The 27374-nt window shown below is 41.4% G+C and overlaps 3 protein-coding genes across 6 annotated transcripts in view; 1 reads left to right on the top strand and 2 right to left on the bottom strand.

Moving 5' to 3' along the window:
• DCDC2 (doublecortin domain containing 2) overlaps positions 1 to 2847 on the bottom strand; it is a 62387-nt gene extending 59540 nt beyond the window's left edge. Inside the window, exon 1 of one of the 2 annotated variants that reach the window (XM_026790264.2) lies at positions 1952 to 2847. In XM_026790264.2, the coding sequence (XP_026646065.1) occupies positions 1952 to 2244 (293 nt within the window). In that variant the 5' untranslated portion in view covers positions 2245 to 2847. The remainder of the gene's footprint in view (positions 1 to 1951) is intronic. The other variant, XM_005481778.4, reaches the window with a different exon arrangement.
• Positions 2848 to 8755: 5908 nt separating this feature from the next.
• Positions 8756 to 21269, top strand: MRS2 (magnesium transporter MRS2). Its single transcript, XM_074542568.1, has 11 exons — positions 8756 to 9092; positions 9317 to 9390; positions 10933 to 10969; positions 11569 to 11681; positions 12088 to 12261; positions 12906 to 13036; positions 13706 to 13822; positions 16492 to 16644; positions 17686 to 17803; positions 18566 to 18679; positions 19679 to 21269. Exons 1-11 carry the CDS (start codon positions 8891 to 8893, stop codon positions 19787 to 19789), a joined length of 1344 nt encoding a protein of 447 aa, XP_074398669.1. The 5' UTR covers positions 8756 to 8890; the 3' UTR covers positions 19790 to 21269.
• Positions 20297 to 27374, bottom strand: part of GPLD1 (glycosylphosphatidylinositol specific phospholipase D1) — a 24340-nt gene continuing 17262 nt past the window's right edge. For all 3 annotated transcript variants that reach the window (XM_005481780.4, XM_014275806.3, XM_005481779.4), the window contains 8 exons: positions 26491 to 26632; positions 25844 to 25943; positions 25644 to 25737; positions 24892 to 25068; positions 24428 to 24588; positions 24143 to 24169; positions 24001 to 24051; positions 20297 to 22860 (listed from right to left, as the gene is read on the bottom strand). In XM_005481780.4, coding sequence (XP_005481837.1) covers positions 22783 to 22860; positions 24001 to 24051; positions 24143 to 24169; positions 24428 to 24588; positions 24892 to 25068; positions 25644 to 25737; positions 25844 to 25943; positions 26491 to 26632 — 830 coding nt within the window. In that variant the 3' untranslated portion in view covers positions 20297 to 22782. The remainder of the gene's footprint in view (positions 22861 to 24000; positions 24052 to 24142; positions 24170 to 24427; positions 24589 to 24891; positions 25069 to 25643; positions 25738 to 25843; positions 25944 to 26490; positions 26633 to 27374) is intronic.

Genomic DNA, 27374 nt, shown 5'->3' with positions numbered 1-27374 from the left:
ATATTTTAAAAAACCCAAACAAACAAACAATAGCAACAAAAAAAAAACTTCTTGCTGTCATCAGACCAGATTCAGATCCCTTAAGGCAGATGCTTTGGTCTGTCACACTGTAACTGTTTAGCTGTGGCACTTTACACAAACATACACATTTTTCTTTAATTCCTTCACTTCCTTCCAGAAAACTGTTCCTTCCAATTAACCCTTCCTCTCCTCTGACTTTTCTAAGATATCTCCCTAATTACCATTCTGTCTACAACCCAATTAAGAACAACTTCAACATTAAGCCCTTCAGCTTCTTTTTAATGTTCATAAAAGCACTGCCAACATTTCCAGCACTGTGTAAACAAATACTAATAAGTGAACAACTCCAATTCTGAATGCAGAAATGGAAGGGATCTCAAGTCATCCCATTTATCCTCTCTACAGCACAGGCCTAGGACATAATATCAAGGGATATATAAAACAGCCTGGTTTTACCCAGTCCCTTAGGCTTGCTTTTCTTTCAGTATCATCTTTGTTGACCTTAAATATCTAGGTACCTTGTTACATGTTGCAGCCATAAAGTCTGAAAAAGTCTCTCTCTCTCAAGTTTCTCACATAAAACTCTGACCCATATAGTGTGGCCTGACCAAAAGAAATAATTCTCCCTACACAAATCCAGAGTGCTCAATTCTCTAAACAGTGAGTGCTAATGCCAAACACTTACTTATTTGTAGCCTATCAACACAAAACACATTTAGGGAGGTGTAACATGATGTGCTGATAACTTAACAATTTTAAGCCATCCACAGAATCACAGGATTTAATATGAAAAAGTAATGGTAGATATCTCTTAGAGCTGAGCACTTCATTTGACACAGAAGAGAGTAAGTACTATTTAGCCTGTCATACATCTTTCTCTCTGGCTTTCCTACTGAAGTGCAAGAAGCTTCAATAAATCTTTAGAAGCAGCCAGTGACAGAAATGGTAAGGGTGGTGATAGAGATCCTGTTCATTACACAGAGAATTTTGTCCTGAAACATAATGAGCCACTAATGAGCTCTCTTGAAAAATATAATGTCCTCAACTCTACAGAACCAAGATGAGGAAGACACTATAAAGGTTTTAGTTGATGATATGAATTCTCAAACATCTCTGGGAAGGGGATGTTAATTTTGAGATTCATTTCCATAAATTCCACTGTAGGAAAAATGCCCACAAAGACAAAGCAAATGATAGCATGGTCAATTGAGACCATGACATTCACTGACAGAATTAAGAACAATTACTGATCACACGCAGAGCCACTCTGGAAACACACCTAAAAGCCCAGACCTCCTTCACATTATTCTCCCAGTGACTCACTAGAAAACAGACAAACTGACAGCTTAATTCCTGGGGTCCAGACAGGAAAAAGAATGTACATGGTCATTTTTTAAATAACAGGAGAAACATTAAAAGGCTATATATGTATCCAAAGTGAACAGAAGTGATGGAGACACAGATAACTGGGTAGAATGCCTTAGAATTTTAAAAAATAAACAAGAAAGGAAGCATTGGGTATTGAATTCCCAAGCTCATCAACTTCGTGGCAGGAATGTCAACACTCCACCTTTTACTGCTCTCACCACGTTACCCCTGAGCACAAATACGGATACTGGCCCTTCAGCTAAGCACAGACATCACAACAACATGTCATTCCCGCATGTCCTTCGGGTTCAGGGGCTGTTTCTCCTTTTCTACCGTCATGTCAAGGAGTTGCCACTGCATGACTCATGGTACGAATACCCTTTCTGGGGCTCACCTCTAAAGCTCTTTTCCTTTTGCCCTGGGTCACAGATTCTAAGCTCTCTTTCCTCAATGACTAATAAATAAGAGGGACAGGGTGAGGGGTCGTCTGAAGCACTGCCACCGTGCCAAACCTCAAATGCTGATACTCATGTCTGTATAAATCTTACATTCAGCCACTCACTTGAGCTTCTTGAAGGCCTCCCTGCCACCAGCCACGTACTGCTCCCCGCTCTGGAGCTCGTCCAGCTGCCGGACACGATGCCCACCCCGGGGGGTATAGATGTTCCGCACCGCTCCAAAGGGCGCCTGCACCCCGCCCGTCACCTCTTTCAGGAACACATCGAAGTTGGACACTTTTTTCTCGTGGATGACAATGCGGCGCCCCGGGAAGAAGGGGTCCCCGTTGCGATACACCAGCACGCTCTTCACGCTCGGCTGCGAGAGCCACGACGCCTTTGTGCCAGGGCTGGCCATGCTGCCGGCTCCGTGCGCCCTGTGCCGCCCCAGCCGCCCGCACCTGTGTGCTCGGGAGAGCTCCTGCCGGGGAACCCCTCTGGCTCTGACACCGCCCACACGGGCACACGGGCACACCTCCCGGGAGCGACCGCGGCCCGCCGGGGCCTGGCACGGCCCCGCGCAGCCTGTACACAGCGGCTCCTCCCCGGCAACCAGCGCCGTGCTCCAGGAGCCGGGTGTGGGAAACGCCAAGCCGGGCGGAGCACTCGTGTTCCCGAGCCGGGACACGGACTGCCGGGGACCGCAGCCTCGGGCCCCTTCATCCTCCGGCTCTGCCGTGACGGGAAGCCCTGCCGCCCGGCTTTCCTCGGGAAACTTAACCCAGTGTGCTCGGCCTCCCCGCCCGGCTGCCAGGCGGGAACCTGCCGGGAGCCTGCCCGGCCCGGAGCCCCCGGGAAAGGAGGGAGAGGGGCGGCATGCCCAGAGGAGGCAGAGGGGACCGCGGGGGCAGAGGGAACGAGTTCCGAACGAGGGAGGCAGGGAAATCCCCGCTCTGCCTCCTCCTGCCCGACCGCTGCCCGCTCCCACAAGGGCCGGGCCGGCGGCCGAGCTGCCCTGGCGGCGCAGCGCCCGCCCCGCGCTCCGGCACCCCCTGGGGACAAGAAGCCGTAAAACCTGAAAGTAAAACAGAAGCGCCTTCAATTCAAATGTAATTCCTTTAATCAACCTCTTTCCCCCCCCCGATAGCCTCGAGTCTAAAAATGCACTAGACCTTCCTGCCTGAATTTTTGTAGTGTACAGTAATGATTGTCTTTTCAAATGGGTTTTTAACACGCGGGACGGAAAGAATTTTCTTTCCTTTTATCTTACCTCTCCTTTGATGGGAAAATTACCCCCCTGCTGTGAGTTACAAAAGAGCAGTTAACCATTACAAAAAGAGCAATTTCAGGGTGAGGGCAGTCAAACATGCTACTGTTATTGGTTAACAGCTAATGTTCCCCACTCGCTGCGGGTCTCCTTCTGACTAATAACGGGGAGAACCAAGCATTTACCATCCTCGAAGTAATGCTGTTTAACATTGAACTACTGTAACCTGGAAGGAAATTTTTGTTATCAAAGATATGCTTTTGAGTAAAAACTAAAAATGTTGATGACCCTCACAATGCTCTGCATTCAAGTAGTGATATGTCAACTGTCTGCTATTTTATACCAGATTCTACCACATTCAGTGATCTTAGGTCCAATTAGTAGTCACACAACATCTTTGACATAGGAGCAAGACACTGAATATTTTATTGGTGCGCCCATTTTGATGCTTTTGATACTTCAAAATACTGTTGGTCTTTACCTATGGCCACAGTAGTTACAATCACTTTATAGATTGCAAAAAAATATCCCTTAAATGGTACCAAAGCATTGCTAGCCTTAAAACAGCCTAAAATTGATGGACAAAATCTTTGTTTTCCATCTCACCTAAGTACAATGACTGACCAAAAGCTAAGAAAAGGTCCATAATAGCAGTGCCTTGAACCATGACAATTTGCTCCTCCTAGCTTTTCCAAGGTCTGACCTTTTATTCCCACTATTGTTTCACCTTGTATGCAATCTCCTATTGCATTCTCAACAGCAAGGAGTCAAGCTGCTGAACCCACTGGCATGAGTAAGATAAATGCAGAGACACATAATCTCTTTATGATGGAGCAACACCAGACCTCTCATCTTACATGAGGTTGGTGCATGACATGAAGTCTGTCAGGTCCTGTGTCAGGATCCCCTGAGGTCACACAAGGAGCATAACGTACTGTAATGTTGGGGAATGTGATGAGAGTAGAGCCATGGCATAGTGTAACATCAAACAGGGGCACTTTTTCTGCATCAGAATGTTGTGAGGTCTGCTATTTCAGAACCAGGAAAGATTTTGCAGCTTGTTGCAGGGCCTTGCCAGCTATCCTCAGTGACAGCAAAACATGAAGTCATGAAGGCAGAAATGTCCTAGTGCTGAAGAAAAGACCAACAAAATGGACAAAATGGAAAAGGATGATGTTTTTAAACACAGAATAAAATTCAGCTTATTCTATTGCACACAGTGCTGAGAATCACACTTAATAACTCTGTGCAGCTTATCAGAAAATCAGACTAAGCCATAGCAGCTACTTTATTCCCAGCTGTAAGTCTGGAGTAGCCAGACTGTCTGCACTGGCAGTTCAAAGCACATAAATACCAGGTGGTTCAGCTCACATGCACACACTAGAAGTAAAATACCGATGCAGTTATGAATTTTAAAGCCAATGTTGTAGCAAATACATTTACTTGTTCAATTGCCAGATCAAAAACTCCTTAGAATACCATGATCAAGTAGTTTTGCTTCAAAAAATACCTTTGACAATCACAGTTTAAGCCACAGCTTTTGACTAAACAGGTCCTGTCCAACAGTATTCTTGAGGCAGCCAAGATGCTGAAGGATTACATAGGGAAAAGGCTTTAGCAAACCTTTAGAGGAACAAAAGGAAATGGTTCTCCATGGAAAAGCAAATTCCAGTGAGTTACCTTAAGAAAGGAAAAGGTTGAAAGATACCTTCCATGTGGTCTTGGTATAGAGTAATGGAAGTGAAGTCATCCTTCTTAAGCAAAGATTTCTCAGTGTGTTGCTGTAGCTACCTTTGATCAAGGGACCTGAAATTATCAATTGGGTATTCCTGATTCATTCATGTGAGAGTAATTACTGTAAAGATGAGTGAGGTTTTTTGGCAGTCTTCCTATGGGGTCTTTCCTATCTCTCTCTTCTTGTGTAGCCCTCATCATCCACTAAACACTGTAGGGTGTTTTGCTAATCTGGCTTGTTGTTTGTTGTTTGTTGTTCTGGTTTTTATTTTTTTTCTCAATGTGAATTAAATTGCACATTTCTTTTAGGAGAAGAAACAGGTCATAGGTACAGGCATATATTTGTATATAAAAAAAGATTGATCAAATGGACAAGTTATAAACTGAGAATTGTCTGTAGACCAAGATGCCTTTTTACCATAATTTTACCAAAACGTTCTCTGAGCTTTTCTTTTGCAGAGATTTATAAGGACCCTTCTGATGATACCTGTGTTTTCCTTCTCTTTCAATGTGTTTTTCCTTGGTGTTTCCTTGGTGTTTCTTTGCACAAAGCCTGGCTGCAATCAGAGCAGTCCCCTGTCTGCGTTGACATTCAGCTGGCAGTGCAACTAGTTGCTCGTGTCATTCAACCTCACAAATAGCTTCTGGTTTGGATGGCAGTTTCATGACTAAGCAAGCCTGTGCTGGAGCTATCCTTTCTTCTAGGCTGAATGAAGAACAGCCGTCATGCCCGTCCTTGTCAGTGAGCTCTTCAACAAACAGCAGATGAGCTTGGCTCACTATTTCTTTGATGAGATTCAGCAAACAGCTCCCAAAGGTCAGCACTGCAGGATGGATACCTGACAGCGGAATCAACAAGCAGCTTGTTGGTGTTTAGAGCTACAATAAATAGATGCCAATTCTAGATCTCCAGTTATCTTTTGCCAGCAGCAGTGTAAAGTCAGACATTGTGTGTGTGCTTAATGACTTGTCCCGGGCTGCCAGTGCGCACCCATGTGCTGCCTTCACCTCTGAAGACAGAGGTGACACTTGGCTATTGTCTGCCCTTCCAGACAGTCACAGTGGTGGCTGATAATGCAGCTGTGATGAGACACAATGCCAGTGCTTACCTGTTCTTTGGCCTGCTGGATTGTACAGTGCAGAGTTTGTAACAGTAGAGATTCAGTGAGAAGTTACATAATGTTATTTCCAATACTTCTGTTGTCTTAGCAGCCAGAAAAACAGATGAGCAAAGGAAAACAAATAGATCAGCCCAGCAGCTTTTCCCTTTCTATTGAAGAGTGTGAAATGTCAGCTGTGTAAGACTTACTGCACATTCATTAAATGTGAATTTCTGGTAGATATCCTTTAGATGCTTCCCTAGTTTTTGCATTCCAACATGCAGAGCCAATATAAGCTGCCATTAATTTTCAGCAATAGTGTGCACTGTTTTCCTGCCTTCCTGAGGTATTTTCTGTGCTGTCTGCTATTTACAAATTTTAAGTATCTCTGACATCCTAGAGTTTAAATTAGTGTTGCACATACTGCCACCTGCTGAGACGACCCAAAACTAGAGCTAAAATATTCCATTTAGAGTAGACTTCAGCTTTTTCAAGTGTGAATAAGGACAGCATTTGCAGACAGGTGTGGTTACCCTTTAACTGAAAACATCTGATGGCTTCAGTCTACATATCCATGCTGTCCATAACTGCTGAGGAACTTTTTCATTGAATTACTTCCTTGTGAGGTCGGTGACCCTTATGCAAGGTGTGTGTAAACCATCCTTCAGATTCTGTGCATGTCAATCCACTTGGAACAGAGGCTCATCTATGTATGTTAATGTGTGCATGTACACACAAACATACAAATGCATGGGTCATCTGCTGCAGGAAAGAAAAGGAGCTGTTATAAATATTCTGATAATATAATTGGTTTAACCATATAAAAGAGTTAGTTATGATTACAGCTAGAAAAAAGTATAAGGTACAGCAATGTTAGGAGTGCTGTGTTTAAAATGTGCAGCCACAGAAACTTCACCAAGAAGTCACTGGATTTCTTATGTTTTGTTCAAGAAACTGTGGAGACCATCATGCACACCAGTTACACTGCTTGGAAACCCCATACCTTTCCCATCTTGATTTGAGTGTTAAGGATTCCTTTCAGTAGAGCTCAGCAGAGATGTTCAATGATTGTCTTAGAGTAGGAATATTAATGAAGTTATATAACTAGCAAAACCAATTATTGTAAAGGTTAAATTTAAGAGCGGACGTATTATGCATAGTACATAAAACAACTTATGTAACCATGACTTGGCAAAAAAAGTATATAAAATGGATAATTTTTGTTTACTAAGTGTAACACAATTGAAGGAGTAATCCTGTGTTCCCAGCACCAAAAAAAGTGTCTGCTTATTCACATAAAATTGGTGTTGGGTAAGTTTCTTTCGTCCTGTTTGGTGACACCCTTGTTTTCAAAACTGTGACTAGTGTTTAGATTTGTGCCTTCCTCTTGGAGCAGCCATGCTGCATGGATCATTTCATTAATCACTTCCTTTTTTACGGCCCTGCTGAGGATTAACAAGTACTCTAAGTACACTCTGATAATGTGTTCCCCTGCAGGGTTTGGATGCAGGCTTTGTCTCCAGGCTGGTTTACACACTTCAGCAGGACCAGCTAAAGGACCCCTAGTACCTGCATTGCACTTCTGCACATGAAAGTTGCAGTTTCAAATGAATGTACAACAGTGGAACCTGGTGTGCTGCTAATGAAACTTTCACATCTCAACCACCCAGGCTGTCTCTAGCTTAGATACAGAAGTAGGGCAAGGAAATTTAATTCCAAGCAATTTGCTGGGGACAAAACTGTACTTCACTTGGAAAAAAACCCCGTATTTTAGAAGACCATCTGGAGGAGGCCAAATGCGGCAGGGAAAACCCCAGCCACAGTAAGGTGTGCTCACACAGTAAGGTGTTATGAGCACTGCTGGAGCTGGGATTTTAAGAACACTTATGTCTTTGGGAACAGTTATCCATTTAATTGGATTTTCAGTTCAGACCTACTTCATTAGAGGAGCTCACATGAGCTTTATGGGGTACTTAGGGTTTTTTTTTCCCCATTCTCACAAATCTTCATGTACAGTGGGATTGAACACAGCCTGGGTGAACTGGTGAGAAGGATCATGGCTCTGTGCATATACATGTGAAAAATGCCAATCACTTGTTTTTAAAATTTTAAAAGTTTAATAGTAATAAAATGGTTATAAAAACAGTAATACAATTAGAGTAATAATAATTTGGACAATTTGAATTAGGACAATACGAGACAATAGAAACAGTTACGGACGTCCAGGTACCTTTTTCTGGGCAGCATAAGCCCAAAAAAGGACACAAGTTAACAGAGGATTAACTCTTAAAAGCAACAGCCTGTTGCATATTCATACATCTCATACATGATGCATAAATTCCATTCAAATACAGGATTCTGTCTGGTCATCGTCAACTTCTTCCTCTTAATCCTAACGGCACCGTCCTGCCCGAGCAAGGCGGGAAGAAGTTCGTTTCTCCCGATAATGGAGCAATAAATTCTCTTTCTCTGAAAGATTTAGACGACCTATGACTGCTATCTCAGTGCGAGTCCTTTCTTGAAAAAAACATCTTACATAGCATAGTTTCTATTTTAACATTTTGTTATAACCTAAAACTATATTTAACACACTACTTAAGAGAATTAATACAGCATTACTTTCTAACACAACACATATAATATTCATTTTAATATTTGCGAAAAGCCAATCATAAAATACGCATTTTTCATATATACAACAATGGCTACGAACTTCCAGGGCGCCACTGGGTTATCTCAGAGCGTTCAGAAATACAGAAGCGGGTCGGCAGGACCCACCACTCCACAGCCGCCAAGGCCCCGGCCGATCCCGCTGTGACCGCGCCCCTCGCAGGCCGCGCCGGGGCTGCCGTTACGGCGCCGGGCTCCTCCTCCCCGTCCGGCCCGGGCTCCTCCCTCGCCGCGGCTGCGCGCCGGGAGCGGTGCCGAGCCGAGGGGCCGAGCCGAGGGGCCGAGCGGGGTCGATGCTGCGCGGGGCCGCGCTGCTCCCCCGCGCCCTGGGCGGTGGCGGCGGCTGCTGCTGCTGCGCGGCCCGCGGCTGGGCGGGCGCGGCGGGCGGCGGCTCCCGCCCGAGGGCCGCCCCGGGGCTGCCGCCGGGCCGCGCCTGGGACCGGCCCGTGGCCGTGGTGGCAGTGCCGCTGGGCGCCCGCGGGCTGCGCCTGGCCGGTGAGCGCCGTGTCGGGCCCCGGGACGTGGGGGCGGGGGCAGCTGCGCTGCGGGCGGGCTGGGCCGGGCCGGGCGGGTCGGGATCGGGTTCGGGTTCGGGATTGTCGGGGCCTTGTTGTGCCCGGCGCTTCCTGCCGTGTGTGCCGGAGCCTGGGAGCGGGGCACCGCGCAGCTCAGTGCCAAGGGCGGTGTGCTGGGAGTAGAGCTGTGTTCTCTCCCCGCAGGTAAATTTTACCAGCATGCCCCCACTGAGAGCTCCCAAGCCACCCTGGCCAGCGTGTCTCCTGTTTTTGCCGTGGTAAGTACCTGCAGGCACTTCCGCAGCGACGGCAGCCGGTGCAAGATGATGGTGCTGTTTTCTCTGTTGTTTGTTTTGTTGTTTTTTAATCTTGAGGCGTCATAAAAACAGGTGAATTTGTGTCTCGGAGAACATCCCTGAGTTCTGAATTGTTGCTTTGAGCTACTCTGATTTGAGGACCAGCTGGAGTACATAGTGTTGATGAAAATGCTTTTCTAAGGCCCAGCATCTGCTGGAGGTTCTCTGGCTCTAATTGTGAAAGCAAGTCAACTCTTGAAGTGCTGCAGTCAGAACTTTCTTCTTAAGTTCATCAAGGCTTGCTAATACCTTATTAGTCCTGTCTTGATAGCTGCAATTCTAAGCAAACATAGAATTTGGTGGAAAACAAGCCCTCTCTATGCTGTCTTTTTAAAGGTGACTGAAGGCTGTTTGCAAGCTGCTTGGTTTGTACATTATGGGTCTCTTTTAAATATATATATTGTGAAAAATCCCATTATTAGTGCCAGTGAAAGAAGATGTGGTTTCCTTGTTGATAACAAAAATTAGTCATTCTGCTTTTCAACAAGGTGCTATGTAACCTCCACTGCAGCTGTACTGGAATGGATGCTTAGGTAGGCTTAATTCACTGAAGGTCAGCTTAAAAGTCAGTAAGGTTGGATTAAGTTACACTGTTTATAAGGAAAAACAATAAACTTCATTATTAATCCAGAATGGCAGTCTTTCCAAGAAAATAATTTTGCTGGGAAATACAAGCATTAAGCGAATAGTATGAATGACAGATGCTAAAACAAGAGGTATTTAGGTGCAGGCTACAAGCTAAATAGTATGTCTTTGCAATAGTTGATGTGGGCACAAAGCCTAACCATACAGTCTGTGGTAATCTTAACTTTTTAAGTTTCATTTGTAAATTTTTCAGAGTGTTACAGAGCAAATAGCTAAATTTTCAATCCCGGATGTAAGATGCCTTGCTGGTCTCCTCTCCATGAGATCCAGTGATGGGAATCAGAGGAGTAGCTCAAAGCTTTGCCAGGGGTGGTTTAGACTGGAAATTAGGAAGCAACTCTTTACCAAGAGGGTGGTCAGACTCTGGAACAGGCTTCCTGGAGAGGTGGTCAATATCCCAAGCCTGTCAGCATTTGAGGCATTTGGACGCATCCTTAATATCAGGCTTTAACTTCTGGTCAGCCCTGAACTGGTCAAGCAGCTGGACTCTGATCATTGTAGGTCTCTTCCAACAGAAATAGCCTGTTCTAGATCTGATCCTCTGTAAATCACCTTAGCAAGGTTTGTGTAGGAACACGGACGTGCAGATGACAGTGGTCACAAACACAGTGAAACGTGGTCAATTCATGCAATTATTTTGCTTAATTGTGAATAGAGACCATAAAAGTTGCTTTCTCTTCATAATGTGTTTTCCATTTGGCTTCTAGGGAAGTGCAAATAATTTTAGAATTTGATTTCTTGTTTTATAATGGTTCTGTGAAAAATATTTTATTTTTCCATTCCTCCGTGAAAAAATATTTTATTTTTCCATTCCTCCAGATGAAGTTTGACAAAGAGGGAAATACTACCTATTTTGGTAAGTAGTTTCAGTGTAGTTTTGTTTGTGTTTTTTTGAGGTTTTTTTTTCCTTGTGCAATACGGAAAAGCCCAATTGAAATCTACTTGCTTAAAAAAATTATGTTCTGGATACTTCACTGTGTTTATGTTTGAGATATTGCAGCATTTCTTTAGTTTGACTGCCTTCTCTTGGGCCTTCATAGCATTTCTATTGTTACAGTTTTTGTACATTAAGTAATATTTTCAAAATAATATATTACCATCTCTCACAGGAAGGTAATTTTTGCTTTGCCTTTTTTTTTTCTGACCACCATGCTACTTTTCCTGCCTTGTCTGTCCATGTAGGATTACAGGTGCTTTCTCAAAGGAGTCATTTGTTTCTGATGTGAAATTAATTGTCGATGCCAACTTTTTCACTTATATCTAGAATTTTTCCATTCAAAATACAGTCTTTTAAATGTGGTAGAAGATAACTTGGATTGAGATATCAATAGGAGGAAAACCTTTAAGAATAGCTGGGTTGTTTTGTTGTGGGACTTGGTAACACACTAGGATGTAATTTTGGAACATACGTGCTTGTCCTCTAAATGTCTTCATCTAAAAATATTTTCATGATAGAAAAGAAGAAAACAGAATTGTACCAGGAGTTGGGTCTTCAAGCTCGAGATCTAAGATTTCAACATGTGATGAGCATTGCAACCAGGAACAACAGGATCATCATGAGAATGGAGGTAATGGTTTCCCTATAGCTGAATGTAAACCCTATCTCATCCTTGCACTGTGATTTTCTTGCACAGCAGCTTTCTGTGACATGCAGTCCAGCAGTAAATGTTTCTTTGGAGCTCTGCCTAGCAATGAACTGTACACATTAGTGACCATTTTCCTTGTTGAACCCTGGAGAAACACTACTAACATTGTCACAGAAGTAAAGGCTGGTGCAGAGCCTCTTCTCAATCTCTGGCGCAGTGCTGTGTCTGAGCCTCTTTGCAGTTAGCATGAGATTTTGTTATTTTCCTGCCTGAAGTTACATTTGAAGATTGGTTTTATCAAAGCCCAAATTATCAAATGTGCTACAGTATTGCAAGAAATCTTCAGTGAGGTTTTTTTCAGACTCCTTACATGTACTGTCTTTTTCAGTTCTTGAAGGCTGTCATAACACCAGAGTTTCTTCTGATACTAGATTATCGTAATTTAAGTCTGGAACACTGGCTCCTCAATGAACTAGCATCTCAGCTGGCTGGGGAAGGTCAACTAGTTACATATTCTCTGCCCTTTGAATTCCGAGCCATCGAAGCCATTCTGCAGTACTGGGTGAGCTATCTCATTTTGTAAAAATATTTGGGAAGTTCTTGCTACACAGAAAGGGCAGTATGACTTTAGTCTTGTGTTAATATTTACATGTATATATTTTTAAATGTATTCTGCATTTTCACTTTATCTTTTTTGTTTTGACCCCTTAGTTCTTACCATTTTGTGTGTATGTGTGTTTTCCTTCCCTTTCCAATAAATGCTATTTGGATATGATGGCTTCACCATCATTTGGAAAATGAAAAAACAAGTCAGAATTCCTTTCTAGAGACATGTTGTAGCTGGAATGAAAATCACACAAATGTGCTGAGGTATTGGCCTCTTAAGCAGGAGTTAGATGAGATTTCTAGCTATCATCTATGCTTGCTAATTGTAATATAACATTTATAGACAATAGTGTTTTAGCTTTATTAGCCTTATTGGTGTGGTTGTCACTGGGTTTCAGTTCACTTTCTATGAAATACTGTATTGTGCACTGGCTTTGTGTTTATGGGGTATCCATATAGGAAGTATTTCCCAGGCACTGGAAAGCAGGTTGTATTAAATACCTATTACTGTGAATTCTGTGTTGAGAGACAGGAGTCAGTTGCCCAAATCATTCTAAATGAATTATTTTAATTCTTATGAAGGATCATGTTGTTATCTAGATCAGCAAACTGCAGGGAAGACTTAACACTTTGCAGCCTCAGATCCTTGAGACACTGGAAGCCCTAGTGGATCCCAAGCTTTTATCCGTGGATAGGAGTAAACTACATGTTCTTCTGCAAAATGGCAAGAGGTAACTAAGAATAAGCTGTGAAGGCACTAGAAGATGCCCATAGAAAATGGCATGCATTAAAGTGTTAGAAAAATGGTATCCGATAATAATTTCCTAAATTGCCGTAATGCTGGATTGTACATCTTATTTGGAAATGTAAAAGTCAGTATATGAATTACCTGTGATACGGTGGGAAAGGGAAAGAAATTCTGAAGAGTCAGAAATAGTGTCATGCTTCTTAAATAGCATCTGACAAAACAAAGTAATACCTAAGAGAATGAAACAGTGTGAAAATGTAAATCTTAAAAACCTTCCCTTTAATGTAAACCTTTGTAAATCTGTGTACATCTGTGCTTTGAGGTTACTTGTACAGTGCTTCCTTCATGTATTGGCCTCTCTCATATGATAGGGCAAACATGTGCTTGCTATGTGCTTAGAGAGTGCTTGTGTTTTTGGCCTACAAATACATCCAGAAACACATCTGGATGCCTTTTAGTGTGTGTCTGTACCTCACTGGTCCCAGAGAGATCACTGCCACAGCTAAGTGTGTGGCTTGTAGAACATGTTTTGAAGGAGCTCTTACAATCGTGCAAGGAAATCTTCCCTGGCCACTCCGCCAAACTCATGTAGAGATTACCTTTAGGCACTGGTGCCGCTGGGTATTATTTAACCCTTTGTCTGTTTTTTCAGCTTGTCAGAACTGGAAACAGATGTTAAAGTCTTCAAAGAAACGATTCTGGAGATCTTAGATGAAGAAGAAGTAATAGAAGAGCTCTGTCTGTCTAAATGGACTGATCCACAAGTGTTGTATGTATAATTTGAAACTACATACACTTTTTTAAACAGTGGATTTTGTTTGAGGAAAACTTGATGTTTAAACTGGATGTTTACTGCTAAAAGCCAGAAAGAAAAAGTCTTTCTATTTTTTTTTAACCCTAATGCTTGCTACTTCCGAAACCATTGTAGTTGCCATTTTGGAGAGGAACTCCATTGTTACACAGTTACAAATAGTTCTTGACATAGTAGGCTGGATCACTGAGTATGTGATGGGACAGGAGCCTGATGGTAGAAAAAGCAAATGTTATTTTTCAATATAAATCAACACATGCTGGGAGCATTTTCTTCACTTTTACCAAAATATGGCAGGTTTTAAAGCTTGTTTTGATTAGGTCAGACTCCACACTAGAAGTGTTCTGAACACCTTGCTCCTAGCTTTTTTGCTTACCAGCAGAACCTGAAAGAAGGAGGCCTTGGAGTAACCTTGGTCACCTGAAGGACAGCATTCCAGGAGATGTATGTGCAGAAACAATCCTATTGCACTCTGGGTTCTGGTGCCGGACAGCACACAGCAACAGCAGCACTGGTCACTTTAATAAAAACTAAAAAACAGAAAGATAATATATACAATTCCCACATATGTTTTGGGCTGAATTGTATTTAAATCTCAGGCATAGAGATGTGTTTTATATATAAGCAGACAACCGAAGTTACCTTCCAGGGTACTTTGTGAAGTTGCTGAATGATACTTTTGCCTGTATGCAGTGCCTGTGTGTTGTAATCCTGTTCACATGGTGTGTGGGTTTGAAGTCTTGCCCTGCAGAGCTTAATCTAAATGTGCATTTCTGGAAACTCTGTTCCAGAAGTGGGACATGGTTTGCATTTCTAAGGCATCTTCTGGAACAGTATCAGAAGTAGCTCTAAATTCTAGCTGCTCCTGAGTCAGCAGCTGGTCTTTTTCTGGTTTTGCTCACAGCCTTCCTTTAGATTCAATACAGTCTGCTGGCAGAGCCTTTGCTGCCTCATCTTAGACAGTGTGTAGGGGATCTAGGAAAGATCCCAATGGCACCTTATGCTTGTGTCAAGAGAAACACACAGGCATCCCTTCTTTCAGACACCAGTGCACAAGGGTAGGAGACGTAGTAGGGGGTTGTGTGAAGAGCTGTGCTGCAGGATGCACAAGGCACACCAGCAAACACAAGCCATGACAACACATTTGGAGGCACATTGGCCATGTGTGAAAAGCTCTTTTTGGATCCAGGATTGATACAACTGATAGGTGGTATTTGGTGAACTTAAATTTGAGTTCATCCTGAAAGGATGTGGAGGAGCCCAGTTAGGCAGTAGGTGCTATCAGAGATCTGCAGCAGAATGGTGAAATTAGCTCAGAGAGATGAGGCAGACTTCTTTACTTTGTGGGAAGAATTGCCAGAATGTGTAAGAATCATGAGACAGATGGAGACTAGTTAATGAAAGCACATCCAGTGGCAGTTATTTTTATGTCTTTGTGGCTGTCTTTATTTTGTATATCCCCAGAGGAGCTGATGTAAGTGTAAAGATGCTCATCAAGAATGACCTTGAGCTGAATCTGTAATACTGCAGGTAGTGCTCTAAAACTTTCAAGTCTGCAGCTCCTCTCATCTCCATGCGGTGAAAACCTCAAGGTTTGGAGGGCTTTCAAATCAGGTTGGCTAACTCAGTTTCTGCCGCAGAAAGAGAAAAACTAAGTGCTCTGTTAAAGGTCCTCAGGGAGCTTACATTAGTTGATTTGTAAGACATAGCACTGATTTTCATGGAAAACCATTTCAGAGATGTTCCTTTAGCAGTCAGTAGTGCCAGGAGGAGATTCATTAAAAACTTCAGTCTCTCTAGAGAAATGAGATCATACCACAAAACAAAAAAATATGAACAATCTTCCTGGCTTTGCTGCTTAGTTTCCAAGCTCTTGTGGACCTCAGATGTCTCAGTTTCATCTACACAATGCCAGAAACATGTATTTCAGAGGAAGTTAGATGCAGTCTGAAGTTAGATGAAAGTCTTTCAAAATTCACTTAAGAGAGGAGCATCTTTCATTACGATAGTCACTCCTTGGCTGCTTCAGGATTGAAGAATGCTTTGCAGCAATTACTGTGGACAGCTCAAATGCTTTACTACTAAACCATTTTAATATAACCTAAATCATCTCCATCACTGTGTAATTGTGTATTGGCTTTGTGTTGTTTTATTGTTGGAGAGTTTTTGACTGCACTGTTACCAGCTCTCACCACTTGAGGGCACCAAAAAATTAATATACTCAAGTTTATAATAACTTGAGTAATATATATATATATTTAATAATATATAAATTTTGTAATATATAAAATTTTTATAACTCTTTAACTTTTTAATATCCAAAAAATTAAAATTTTTGGTGGTGTGCATACTTTCAGTACATCAAATGTTAACTTCACTATTTAAAATAACCGACTGCCTCTGCTGAGGTGCTGATAAATATAAAAAGTATTTATTTTATTTTATGCTGTTGGAACTGATGGAAGTTCCTCACCAGAAGGTTGGATTTTGTGGTGTAGTGTCTAACAGCATTCTTGTTCCCCACAATTCTTATGTGCCTTAACAGACCAGTAATACACTTCTATACAATAGGAATGTATATACATATATGTACTTATAACCAGGAAAATATAAATTGTTGCTCACAGTGAGGAGAGTACATCTGGGATTGACCATGCAGAGGAAATGGAGCTGCTGTTGGAGAATTATTACAGACAAGCAGAAGATCTTTTAAATGAAGCTCGTGAACTCAGAGTACTGATTGACGACTCAGAAAGCATCATCTTTATCAACCTGGACAGGTTAGCTACCATCTGTTAGATTACCAAAATTTGGAATTTAGACGTTCTTGGCCTAGACTTTCTCAAATTTTACGACAAGGAAAGTTGGAGAATTCTGTCTTAGTTAGGGTTGAATGGACTTGTAGTCTGAGCAGCTGTATTGCACTTTTCTAGTCATTAACTGGATAAAACAAAGCAAGAAGATAGCCTAATTACTGAGTGTAATTAGTGTGTAACTCTGTAGCTAGGCATCAGTCTTCTCTAGCAGCAAAACCCAGCTTCTCCTAGACCTTTCAGGGGAGCTGTCCAATACAGGAAATATCTGCAAATTGAGAAGCATATTAAAATTCTGTTCAGAAAAGATTACTAACTAGTAATCTAACTACTCTTTCTCTCTGTATGCTACATTTTTCTCTTTTAGTCAGGTTTCTTACTGAAAAAGAGTTGTAGTTTGCATTTGCACGAACATGTCCCTCTGAGGTCAGTGTTTAATATTCTTTCTCCTCTAGACTGAGGAATTACCTGTAGAAACACTTTTTGGATGCTGTATCAGGAAACCACAAAAATCTTTTTGTGGAAGACTTGAATATGAAATTCACCCAAAAGGGCTGAAGTTTGTAGTCTGCAGCATTTAGCAACTCCATTTTTTGTAAAATGTATTAATTTGCAAGGTAACAAAAATTTTTTGTTACCTTGCAAATTAATTTGCCACCGTTGTGAATACAGACATAGAAATTGCAGCCAGGTGATGGCGAGAAGTTACCAATATCAGCAGAAATTTACTGTTACTCTGTATGTACACCTCTGAGAAGTGAGCAATACTGGAAAGCCTGATGATGGTTAAGCAGAACCTGCTGCCTTTAGGGGTGTCCAAATGTAGCAATGTCAAAATAATAGTTTCTTTGTACTGTTGTTTCGTGATCTTTGCAATTGAGTTACATAATTTCAGCATGACTTCCTCTCTTTCACTATTTGTTTTTAGTGCATTTTATATGGAATTCAAGAATTTAGGCAGCAAATAAATTTTTGGGTTCCCCTTACAGATGTTTCTCCCTTCTTTAGCCACCGTAATGTGATGATGAGGCTGAACTTGCAGCTGACCATGGGGACTTTCTCTGTCTCTCTCTTTGGACTCATAGGAGTTGCATTTGGTATGAACTTGGAGTCATCCCTTGAAGAGGTAAGGAACAAGTCCTGTGTTTATCATAAAATGTGTGTCCTGCTCTTACAGCTTATTTCAGATTTGGTACAGCTTCATTCTTTCCATAGACAAAGCTGCAGTGATTCATGTGTTCATACAGTCACTTCTTTTGTAAGCAAATTACTGCATGGGAAACTGCACAGTATTGTATTGCAGCCTTTTTTCTGTGTCATGTCCATGGAAAAGAAATGGGAAGACACATTTTTGGTTGTATAAGTAGTTGATTATAAAGTAGTATTAAAGTTTTGTTAATGGTCATCTATTCTGACAAGAGCAGCTTTGTCTTCCAGACACAAGGGTATCTGTCAAGCAGCCAGGGCATTTCCAGCATATCAGAGGAAGTACTGTACTGTCAGTAATTGTTTATACCTAAACTGGGGAGGAAGGGGTTCCAGCTTGGGGGGTACAGCTTTAAAACTGCACATACCACCTCTAAAACAAACAAACAAACAAAGCAAATACTTCTTCCTTTTCAAATCAGTTAAATATAAGGATTGAATTTTCAAACTTCCCAATGAAGGAAGGAAAACTGCATGGAACAGTAACAGAATACAGTACAGTGATCCTAAATAAAATGCTTTCCTGTGAAACAGCCCTTTTTCCAAGGAAGTGTTTGGCTGTTGATGGTGAAGAGTTTACTGCTTCCTCTTATAAAGGAGGAAAATGCTGGTGGGGAGTATCTTTGGGTAATCCCTTTTCTGAGAGATAATTGGATGACTAATGGGAGTGTTCTCTTGATAGGACCCCAGGATATTTTGGTTGGTGACAGGGATTATGTTTCTGGGAAGTGGTCTGATCTGGCGGCGCTTACTTTCCTTCCTTGGGCGGCACCTGGATCCTCCGCTACCTCCTCACGTACGTGTGGCTGCCTGGGGCTCCTGCCTACACTCTGCTTCTACACTTCATTCCTGAGGCAGAAAATAAGATGGCTTAGATGGATAGGCCACAAAGCATGGCAAAATTCAGCTCAGGGTCTGGTCCATGACAGAGAAGGTGCTCCATAGCTGGACTGGAGGAGATGGGGAGCCCCCAGCACTGGGCAGAAGTGAAGCTGCAAGCTATTCCATGAGAAGTGTTGTATTTGCTTTCACCTGGAAGCCCAAGGAGACCTGGGACTAACGGTAGAAGCAGTTCTTATCCTTCTACCCACATACTAACGCTGGATCCATAGTCCCTGACTTGTAAAAGAATAAGGAGAGCTAAATATACATGATAATGTATATTTACATGATGATGTATATGATGAGGATGAGTACTAGCTGTAACAACACTCTGGAGAATGATGCCATGGTTGTGATGCCTGACTCTCAGTCTGAAGTTTGTAATAGTTTCTTACATATGCACCAGTTATCTTTGTCATTGAGGGTACAGAGCTGTAGGAAGATTTCCAAAGAGACCATGCTCAGATTAGCATGTATGGGCCATTTTCCCTATGGACTGCACTCCCCAGAACTTGTGGAATTGTGTTGTCTGCCTCATCTCTGCACTGTAAAATTTATAGCTGATGTATCAGTAAAGTCAAAAGTTAAGTTGCTACAAATGACAAAGGGAGGCTCAGATAAATTCCCCTTCTTCCCTCTTTTGCTACTAAGAATCAGCTGGCAGTAGTTGTGGATTGTTGCTATGGCTACAATTTACTAGAATATCCTGAAGTGTAGTTCAAAACTTAAGTCCAGCACATACTGACTGACTTGGAGAAAGATACTGGGAGGTATTAGGGTGGGAGAAGCCTAAGACACTGTTCTGAAAATAAGGGGAGCAAAGTCAGGGTTCAAGCATCTGTGGAGCCTTACTTCCTTCTGCCACATGTGGAGCAGCTTCTCACATAACCAGGCTATTTTGTTTCTTGCCTAGGTTCCTGCAGCTTTGAAAAAATCCCAACCAGCAGCGGGAAGAGTGGACATAAAGACCAGTCTTAAAGGAGAAACATTTGGGCTGAGCAGAAGCACATTAACAAACCAGTAGGAACAGCAGGAATGAAGAGACTTTCATTGTTACAGGGTGGACTTTGGACTCTTTCCTTGTATTTGTTCTTCCTTACTGAAAACTGCAAGAATTTCTAAACTTGCTAATTTAATATATATTTTGTGCCAAAAACCTACAACAAAATTTTTAATGCTCACGCACATAAGGAGAGAAACATGAGGGCAAATAGCAAAATGCTTTCTATAGTAGTTTCACCTCCACCCCATGTATGTGCCTTTAGTTTTCTGTATCACATACATGTACTTACTTTTTGGGCATTCTCATTTGTAGTGTTTCTGTCAAATACTGCTTTGCTTAATGGCCTTTATTACAGAGAACAGAATTTTTGGCTTAAAGAAGGAAGCAGTCAGGATTTATCAATAATTCTGGTTCTGAACTGCAGATTTAGGAATCTGACTTCAAAGAAAAATCCATCCCAAGAGTGACTCCCTGAATGGATTTTTAAGACCCTATTTAATTGCAGAGAACAGGTTTTTCAAAGCAAAAAGCATACCTGCATCTCTCATGAAGCATGACTCCTAGATTGGAGGCAATGAGAAAAAAGAGCTTTGAAATGTAGCTGCTAATCTTGTATATTCCTTAACAATTAATTTAGGCTCCAAACAGCAGTTCTAGGAACAGGACAAGTGGGCCTATGGATAATGCCCACTTGAGTTTTCCATCTGACACTGTTTCAACACACATTGGTACAGCTTCAGTTTAACACCTCCTTGTGTTGCCATAATTCAAATTCTGGTAAAAATCATTGGATGGGTTGTTTGTTTTTCTTAAGGTAGGCTGTGCTTTCTCTCTTCCCTCCAAGACAAAGCATGGACTAGCCTGCACCACAGTAAGTAGCCAGGTTAGTTAAAGGTGTGGAAGCCTGTTGTCCTGTGATAGGCTGCAGGAAGGAGTAAAAGTCTTATGGCAACTATTTCTGTTGTTCTTAGGACTTGTCTTTAAGGGTGTAGTTCTCCACTGGTTTCTCTCAGGTTGTAGAGGAAGCATGAAATGTGTCTAAATCACGTCACACTCTGTCCATTTCCTCTTTGGGATTTTTTAATCTATCTGTAACACAGTGAGCTGCTCCTTAGGTGCTACTGTGTAAATCATTGTACTGGCAGGGTTGAAAAGACAGTAGCTGTAGCTGTGAATATTCTTCTCAGGACTAATGAGTCAAAGATGGAAATAAAAAGGTTCTTAAATTAAAGTTGTCCAGGCCTGTGATTCTGGTTTGGTTCAAGTCAATTGGATGTGGTTACTTTCCAACAGTTCTTCTGTACGTGACTTTAAGTACAGATACCAATGGCATGAGAAGGATAATGGGGCTTGTAATGCTTTTGAGTTTTTTAGCTGATTTTTTTGCAGCCTTTAAGCTTAGCAGGTAAAGTAATAAAAAATCACCCAACTGAGCAGTCCAATGGAAAAAAAAAACAATTACATACCTTGCTTATAAACCCCAGGAATCTCAGTGTGTGAAGGGAGATAGATGCTGATATTTTCAAATGAGCTGTAGTTTCTTTAGGCCAGAACTGATATTGGTGCAACTGTTATGGAAGCTTTCTCATAAGCTTTTTTTCAGGGAGGCTTCTGTGAACTCCTTTTGACTCTTTACCTGTACATAACTGACTCAAAGCACAATAAAAAATGTAGAGCGAAAGACATGTCTTCTACAGGACTGCCTTTTATATGTAGACATATGCAAATGTTTAGTTTTTCTTACAATTCAAGTAATCAAAATGCAGTCAAGTGCAATAAAATTATGTGGAGGTCATACATAGCAAAAAGCCAGTAGTGTATGCTCAGAATGAAATTGCTACAGAAATGATTTTGTCAATTTTGATTTGAAGAGAAATGTTCTGCCCTTAAAAGTACACTGCTTGTTTTGCCTCATACCATGGTTAACAGATTTGTAACATAAGTACTGCAATCCCAGTTGTAGCCAGTCACTTCTTTCACAAAGTTCAGATTTAACTTCTTTTTTAAAGTGTTCTGCTATTTGGGCAAGTCCTCAAAATAGATACCAGAATGCATTGTAAATCAAGCTACTGTTCATCTTGCCTTTTTTGATGTGTTTACAACAACATCCTTGAGAGACAATTCCTAGGAAGGTAAGTTGAGGTGTTTAATTTTGGATTATGACCTTTAGAATTCTGTGCAATTTTATTTAAAATAAAAATAATGCCTTGCTTTTGTGAAGGAGGCAAGAGAGAGAAAACACACATATGTGTCTACAGACTAGCATTGGTAATAACAGTATCAACACATTCTGCTGCTCAAGTTGTTTAATAGATAATTGATGCGCACTGTTAAACCTGCATTGTACAAAATTAGTGTTAATTAGTTAAAGACAATACTGTTAACAATAAAAGCCATTAACAACTCTGTGTTACCATGGTCATGGAATTTTACACAAAAGCAGAAAGGATGTCAGCAGTAACCCGCCAAATTGCATTTCCTCAAACTTTACCAGTCTTGCTTGTTCTTTTTTTCCTGGGAGATCTGAGCTGCACTACACCCTCAATGCACGCCTCAAGACTTGAGAGAGAGAAGAGAGAGACAGTCCTGTTGATCAGCACCCACCTTTCTGTCAGTCTTAAAGCTGCCCCTGCTGCATGCTTATTGTTTTGTCAGTAACTTTCCATAACTTAGAATCCTTATCACAGTATGTAAGAATTGTAAATGCTGTGATGCAGTTTCCCAGTTTTGTCAAGAAGATACTCAAATCTGGTCAGTAAAGGTGGCCACTGAACATTCCTTATACAGCCAAATACTACTACCAAAAATGCAGCTGCTTGCTCATTTCAACCTCTCAAAGGTTTTCAGACCAGCTTGCTTGTTCTAGATAAGCGATGCTGCTGCCCACCACAATTCAGCAAAAGCTTGCTGACACAGTGCTGGTTTGTGTGGACTTAGGAAAGTAGCAAAAATACTACAGAGGTTCACCACTAGAAGACCAGGTGTGCCCTGGTCTTTAAGGCTACTGCAAACTTCTAGAGCGAGTAGACAAAAAGCCTTCCACCAAGTCGAGCTTTCGCAGAACTTCTCTCTGCTGCCACTACAACTTCTTTCTGCAGGGATAAAGAGCAAAGGTTAGCAAATGCAACTGCAGGTGCATGGCTGCCTTAAGCTTCCCTTATGGATTATGATCATCTCATTAGTGTCATATAGAAATGTGATGGGAAATGAAAGAGCAGCCCACCTCATCAGAGCAGCAGTTAAGAAGATAGTTTGGCAAAACAGACTATTTCATTTGAGGAACTGGAGTAAGCTGGAACCAAATGAAATGAGTCTCTTGCCCATATTAGCTGCTTCTCAGGGCTAAGATTGATAGGGATGAAGGGGGAGTATGGACTAGAAAGCAACTGCTTGGAGAATGGCCTCACTTGCATTTAGCAGTGCCTGCAGTGCACTGCACCCTAATCTAGCTGAGAAGAATTTCCAGGTGTTTCTCCATTGCATGTTTTAACACAAGAAGTCAAACACCATTTGTTGAAGACCTCCTCAGCCTGGTACTGAGGCTTCCTCTATTCACACAGAGAACCCCAGTCCTCATGGAGGTGATGTTAGAGTGAGCAGAACATTGGAACTCAGCCAAACAAGCACTAAGTAACCTACCAGCTAAAAAAAAAAAAAGGGCTCCTTAGTTCCTTAGTGCATCATACAAATGTAGCAATGCGTGTTTGGTAAAAAAATGGGCATCTGAGAGAAGCAAAGAGAGAAGCAAAGCACACAAACCCATCCTAAACCAGTCAGGTGAGAACTGGACCTCTGTGCTTAGAAACACAGGACATATGAACAGCATTCACTGCAGGTGATAGCCAGGACAGCAAGCCTGTAAAAACTAAATTAGAGGGATGGTTTTGAGGGCCTGGTTCGCTCCACAGCTGAGCATCCACTTTGCATACAGGTTGGCATGAAGCTGGGAGGCACCTATGCTGCATTTCCTATGGAACCTTGCAGTGTACTCCTAAGCAGTTTAGAATTCAGGCTGCTTTAAAGCAATTCAGATTTTTTAGTTTACGTGCCAAAATTGTAGCAACTCCATAGCTCATCAATCTATAAAATGTGTTTAATTATTGCTTCAGAGAGTAACTATGTAAAGAACTTAAGACTTGAAAATGTGTAAGATATATGTGAGGTGTTAGGTAGTATATGCAAGTGAGGTAGAAGGATGATATGAAACAACAAACCACAGTAATTTTTGTCACCTTTCTTTCAGATTTCACAGTGGTAACAGAACTCCCAAATCTTGATAGTTCCTGTAAAATAACATTGCTGGTTATAATGCTGCAGGTTTTTTTAAGTAGGACTTTTTAGTTTCTCTCAGTAATTTGTTTTCTGGCTACTTACCTCAGGAGAAGTCAGAACATACTGCGCCTATAGAAGAAAAGAGAAGAGGAAATAAAAAGTCAGTGAAAGAGAGTAGGAGACCAGTATGATAATCCTGGCTCCTAAACAGCAAAGTAATTTAAGAACAAACAGGAGGAGCCTGAGAGTTTTGCACAGATTCAGAAGCCTGAGAAAAACTTTTGTTTTCTGGAACAAAGGCAGAATACACTTGGTATTGGTACTGGATGTAATTAATTAGTTGTCATTCTAAACTTATGTCCAGAATTCATTTTCATGTATTCTTACCCAGTCCTCCGGACAAGGAGATGTCCATGATGTGCAGTGGCCTGTCACATTCCCTGAGGATGCCTGTCTGCCATTGAAAATATAAACACGGCCAGCAGCCCCACCAGCCAGGACTGAGGAGACACCATTTGTTCGCAGTGGGGATGCCACAATCATTTCATCTGTGCATGTTACAAAGAGGATATAACACAGCAGAAGTGAATTAATGGTAGACCAAAACACAGAAGAGCTGGTATGTACATGCCTCTAAGTAACAAAATTTCTATTAATGATGGCAACTAAAATGTTTCAATTTCTGATTGAGTTTCTTGGGATTTTGGAGAGACCTCCCTGTAAGGCACAATGGAATACTAGTACAATTCAACTGAGCTGTGTTTAGCACTTGTATGAATATGTAGGTGGCCAATTTTCCTGTTGCCAAAAGTCAAACATTTCACTTCTGGTGTGGACTCATCAAGCTTTACCTAGTCCATCGCTATCCAGATCACTTAGGTATATGTCTCCTCCGAAACGAGAAAACCTCCTGTCCCCACTGAATGTGCTGAGCAGAGAAGGCTTGGTGCTGTTTGACAGGTCATATACCAGCACCAGTCCAGCTTGATGCAGCACTGAGGACATAAATAAAATCCTAGACAGGCTGTCTGGAAAAAAAAAACAACCAAAAACCAGATGTTGAGCATCAGACACAGGAACTCAGGTTTAATACTTAAAATTATAGGTAATACTGGCATTACATAAAATGGACAAAATTTATATAATGTATCAAGTGACATCAACAATTATATGGGATTAACACTAATTAGCATAGGGAAAAAATTCTTTAAGTCATAGTACCGGGGAGAAATGCATTCCAGTTAGACTTCTGCAGTTTGACATCCTCAATTCCTTGCTGTCTACTGCCACAGTGAGGACAAAATACTGAGATGTTTCAATTCCAACAAATATGTATTCTACTAGAAAACCACTGTTACATAAATAATGCAAAGTGGTAATGCTTTTAAGCCCATTTTAAAGAAAGAAGAAGACCCACTGAAGTTGAGGGACAGTAAAGAAGACTCTACATATAAGGCAAATAGAGGTGATTACAGTGATTTCTTTTTTTTTTTTTTTTTAACTACATGTAAATTTAAAGGTCCCTTTTTCCTTAAACATTTTATCTCTTCTCAAGTCATGCAGAAACAAACAGCAGAAATGGTCTCCAATTTTCAGGACATACCTGCAGTAGGTGCACCCACCACCAAAACTTTCCTTGTGTTCCCCGCCACAGACAGCACACCACTGGCCAGAGACAAACCCATTCTGCCCATCTCCTGTTAGATTTTTAAAACATCTATGTAATTTCTACAGAAAGTCACTTCACTTCAAATTATTCACCAATATTCACAAATTATTCCCATAGTAAAGAAGCAGCCCTACCTTGTCTCCAGTGATCTCAAACCAGCTCTCTGTACTTGGTGGGTTATACCCGTACACCTTCCCAACACTCTGTCTGACATCCAGCAAGAGGGGATTGCAGCTTCAATTACAATGCAAAATAAATTTGTATCTAGCAACATAATGTTGTGCACATTCTCTCCTTTTACTTTGGAATAACAATGCCTGACAAATTCTAGAAATCTGATTTAGTAATTCCCATACTTGTTCTAACTAATTACACAATACTTTGAGTGTAGACATGGTCTATCCACTTTTTTATCATCCAATATATCTTCATGCTTAACTTGCTTTTAAAAATGCTATCTCAAAGCAAGAGCTATCCATATGGTTATTTAAGGCACATTTACCCATCAGCATTTTTGTGATCCCTCTCCTCCCTCCTCAGGGAAACCCAATAAATTCTTAGGTGTCTTTAAATAACAAAGAGCTGCTCTAGAGAGGGTCTAAAAATCCTTGTCTTCATAAAGAAGGGTGAAGATATAAAACTATTAATTTAATAAAAATATTCAAAGCAGAACAAAAAGGAAAGTTCCTAAAAAAGCTGGAAGTCTAATATATTGCAAACCTTAAACCTTGCAGAAGTAGAGCAGAGTGGAGAAGGCAGCAAGCTGCCACATGCAACACACCTAGAACAAGTCTTCCATGTAGGGCTACCAATCAGCAGTAATGTCACGTTCTCCAGCTGGCAGCTAGCAAGTGAAAATCCAAACCAAGCATAGTTTTCTTCCCCCTGCACCATCCAGTTGGCATCCTGTACTGAGAGAAGTCCTGAGAGACCAGAAAAAATATGAGTTAAATCTTGGAGTACCCTGGCATTGAAAAACCAATTTGCAATCCGCCACTGATTCATCCTATGACAACAAGTTTCTCTGTGCAAAGTTACACTGATCATGACATGGCATCAGTAGTTGTTGACTTTGCTTGCTCACCGTGCAGCTCTCCTGGCTGGTGAAAGCTTTCCTTTGACACAGCCTGTTTCTCAATCCTTCCAATAGCCTACATGAAGCACATGAAAGCTACCACTCAAGACTGCCCTAAACTACTTAGTGTTTATCAGAACTTGTAATTCTTCAAGGGTGCTGGGTGGGAGCATTCTGGCTATAATTTAAATAAGTAATTCTGTGCTTTGGTTGTACAAAATTGTCAGCAGTGTTTTCAAACCCATGTTCTTGTGGTTTCTAATTTTATATTTATTAGAACAAGCTGCAAAAATCATCACCTGTCCCCATTAACTGTATTCACTTGCAGTATTCCTCTTTAGCCACATGAAGATGAATGATAAATATTCATTTGTTGAGGTTTATTATTTCCAAGAAAGAGCAGTGAGCCTACCCTGGACTCACAATAGATGGTTGAATCCATTGCTCTAGTAAAGTTCCCAACAAAGTTTCCCACATTTGTTCTTACTTCCAAGTTGGGACATTGCAGTCCAGATGGACAGAAAACCAGCTGGGAAAAACCTGGTAGAGATTACCCCTCTGACAAGAGCAGATCTCTACCAACATGACAA

The sequence above is a fragment of the Zonotrichia albicollis genome, chromosome 1 (assembly GCF_047830755.1).
Source record: "Zonotrichia albicollis isolate bZonAlb1 chromosome 1, bZonAlb1.hap1, whole genome shotgun sequence".
In the NCBI taxonomy this organism is placed as follows: domain Eukaryota; kingdom Metazoa; phylum Chordata; class Aves; order Passeriformes; family Passerellidae; genus Zonotrichia; species Zonotrichia albicollis.
This window is presented reverse-complemented; position numbering and strand designations above follow the sequence as displayed.

Coding starts and splice junctions, on each gene's coding strand:
- MRS2 (XM_074542568.1), top strand. CDS start 8,891: ATGCTGCGCGGGGCCGCGCTGCTCCCCCGCGCCCTGGGCGGTGGCGGC. Junction 13,037..13,705: donor CTTCTGCAAAATGGCAAGAG/GTAACTAAGAAT, acceptor CTGTTTTTTCAG/CTTGTCAGAACTGGAAACAG. Junction 13,823..16,491: donor TGGACTGATCCACAAGTGTT/GTATGTATAATT, acceptor TGTTGCTCACAG/TGAGGAGAGTACATCTGGGA.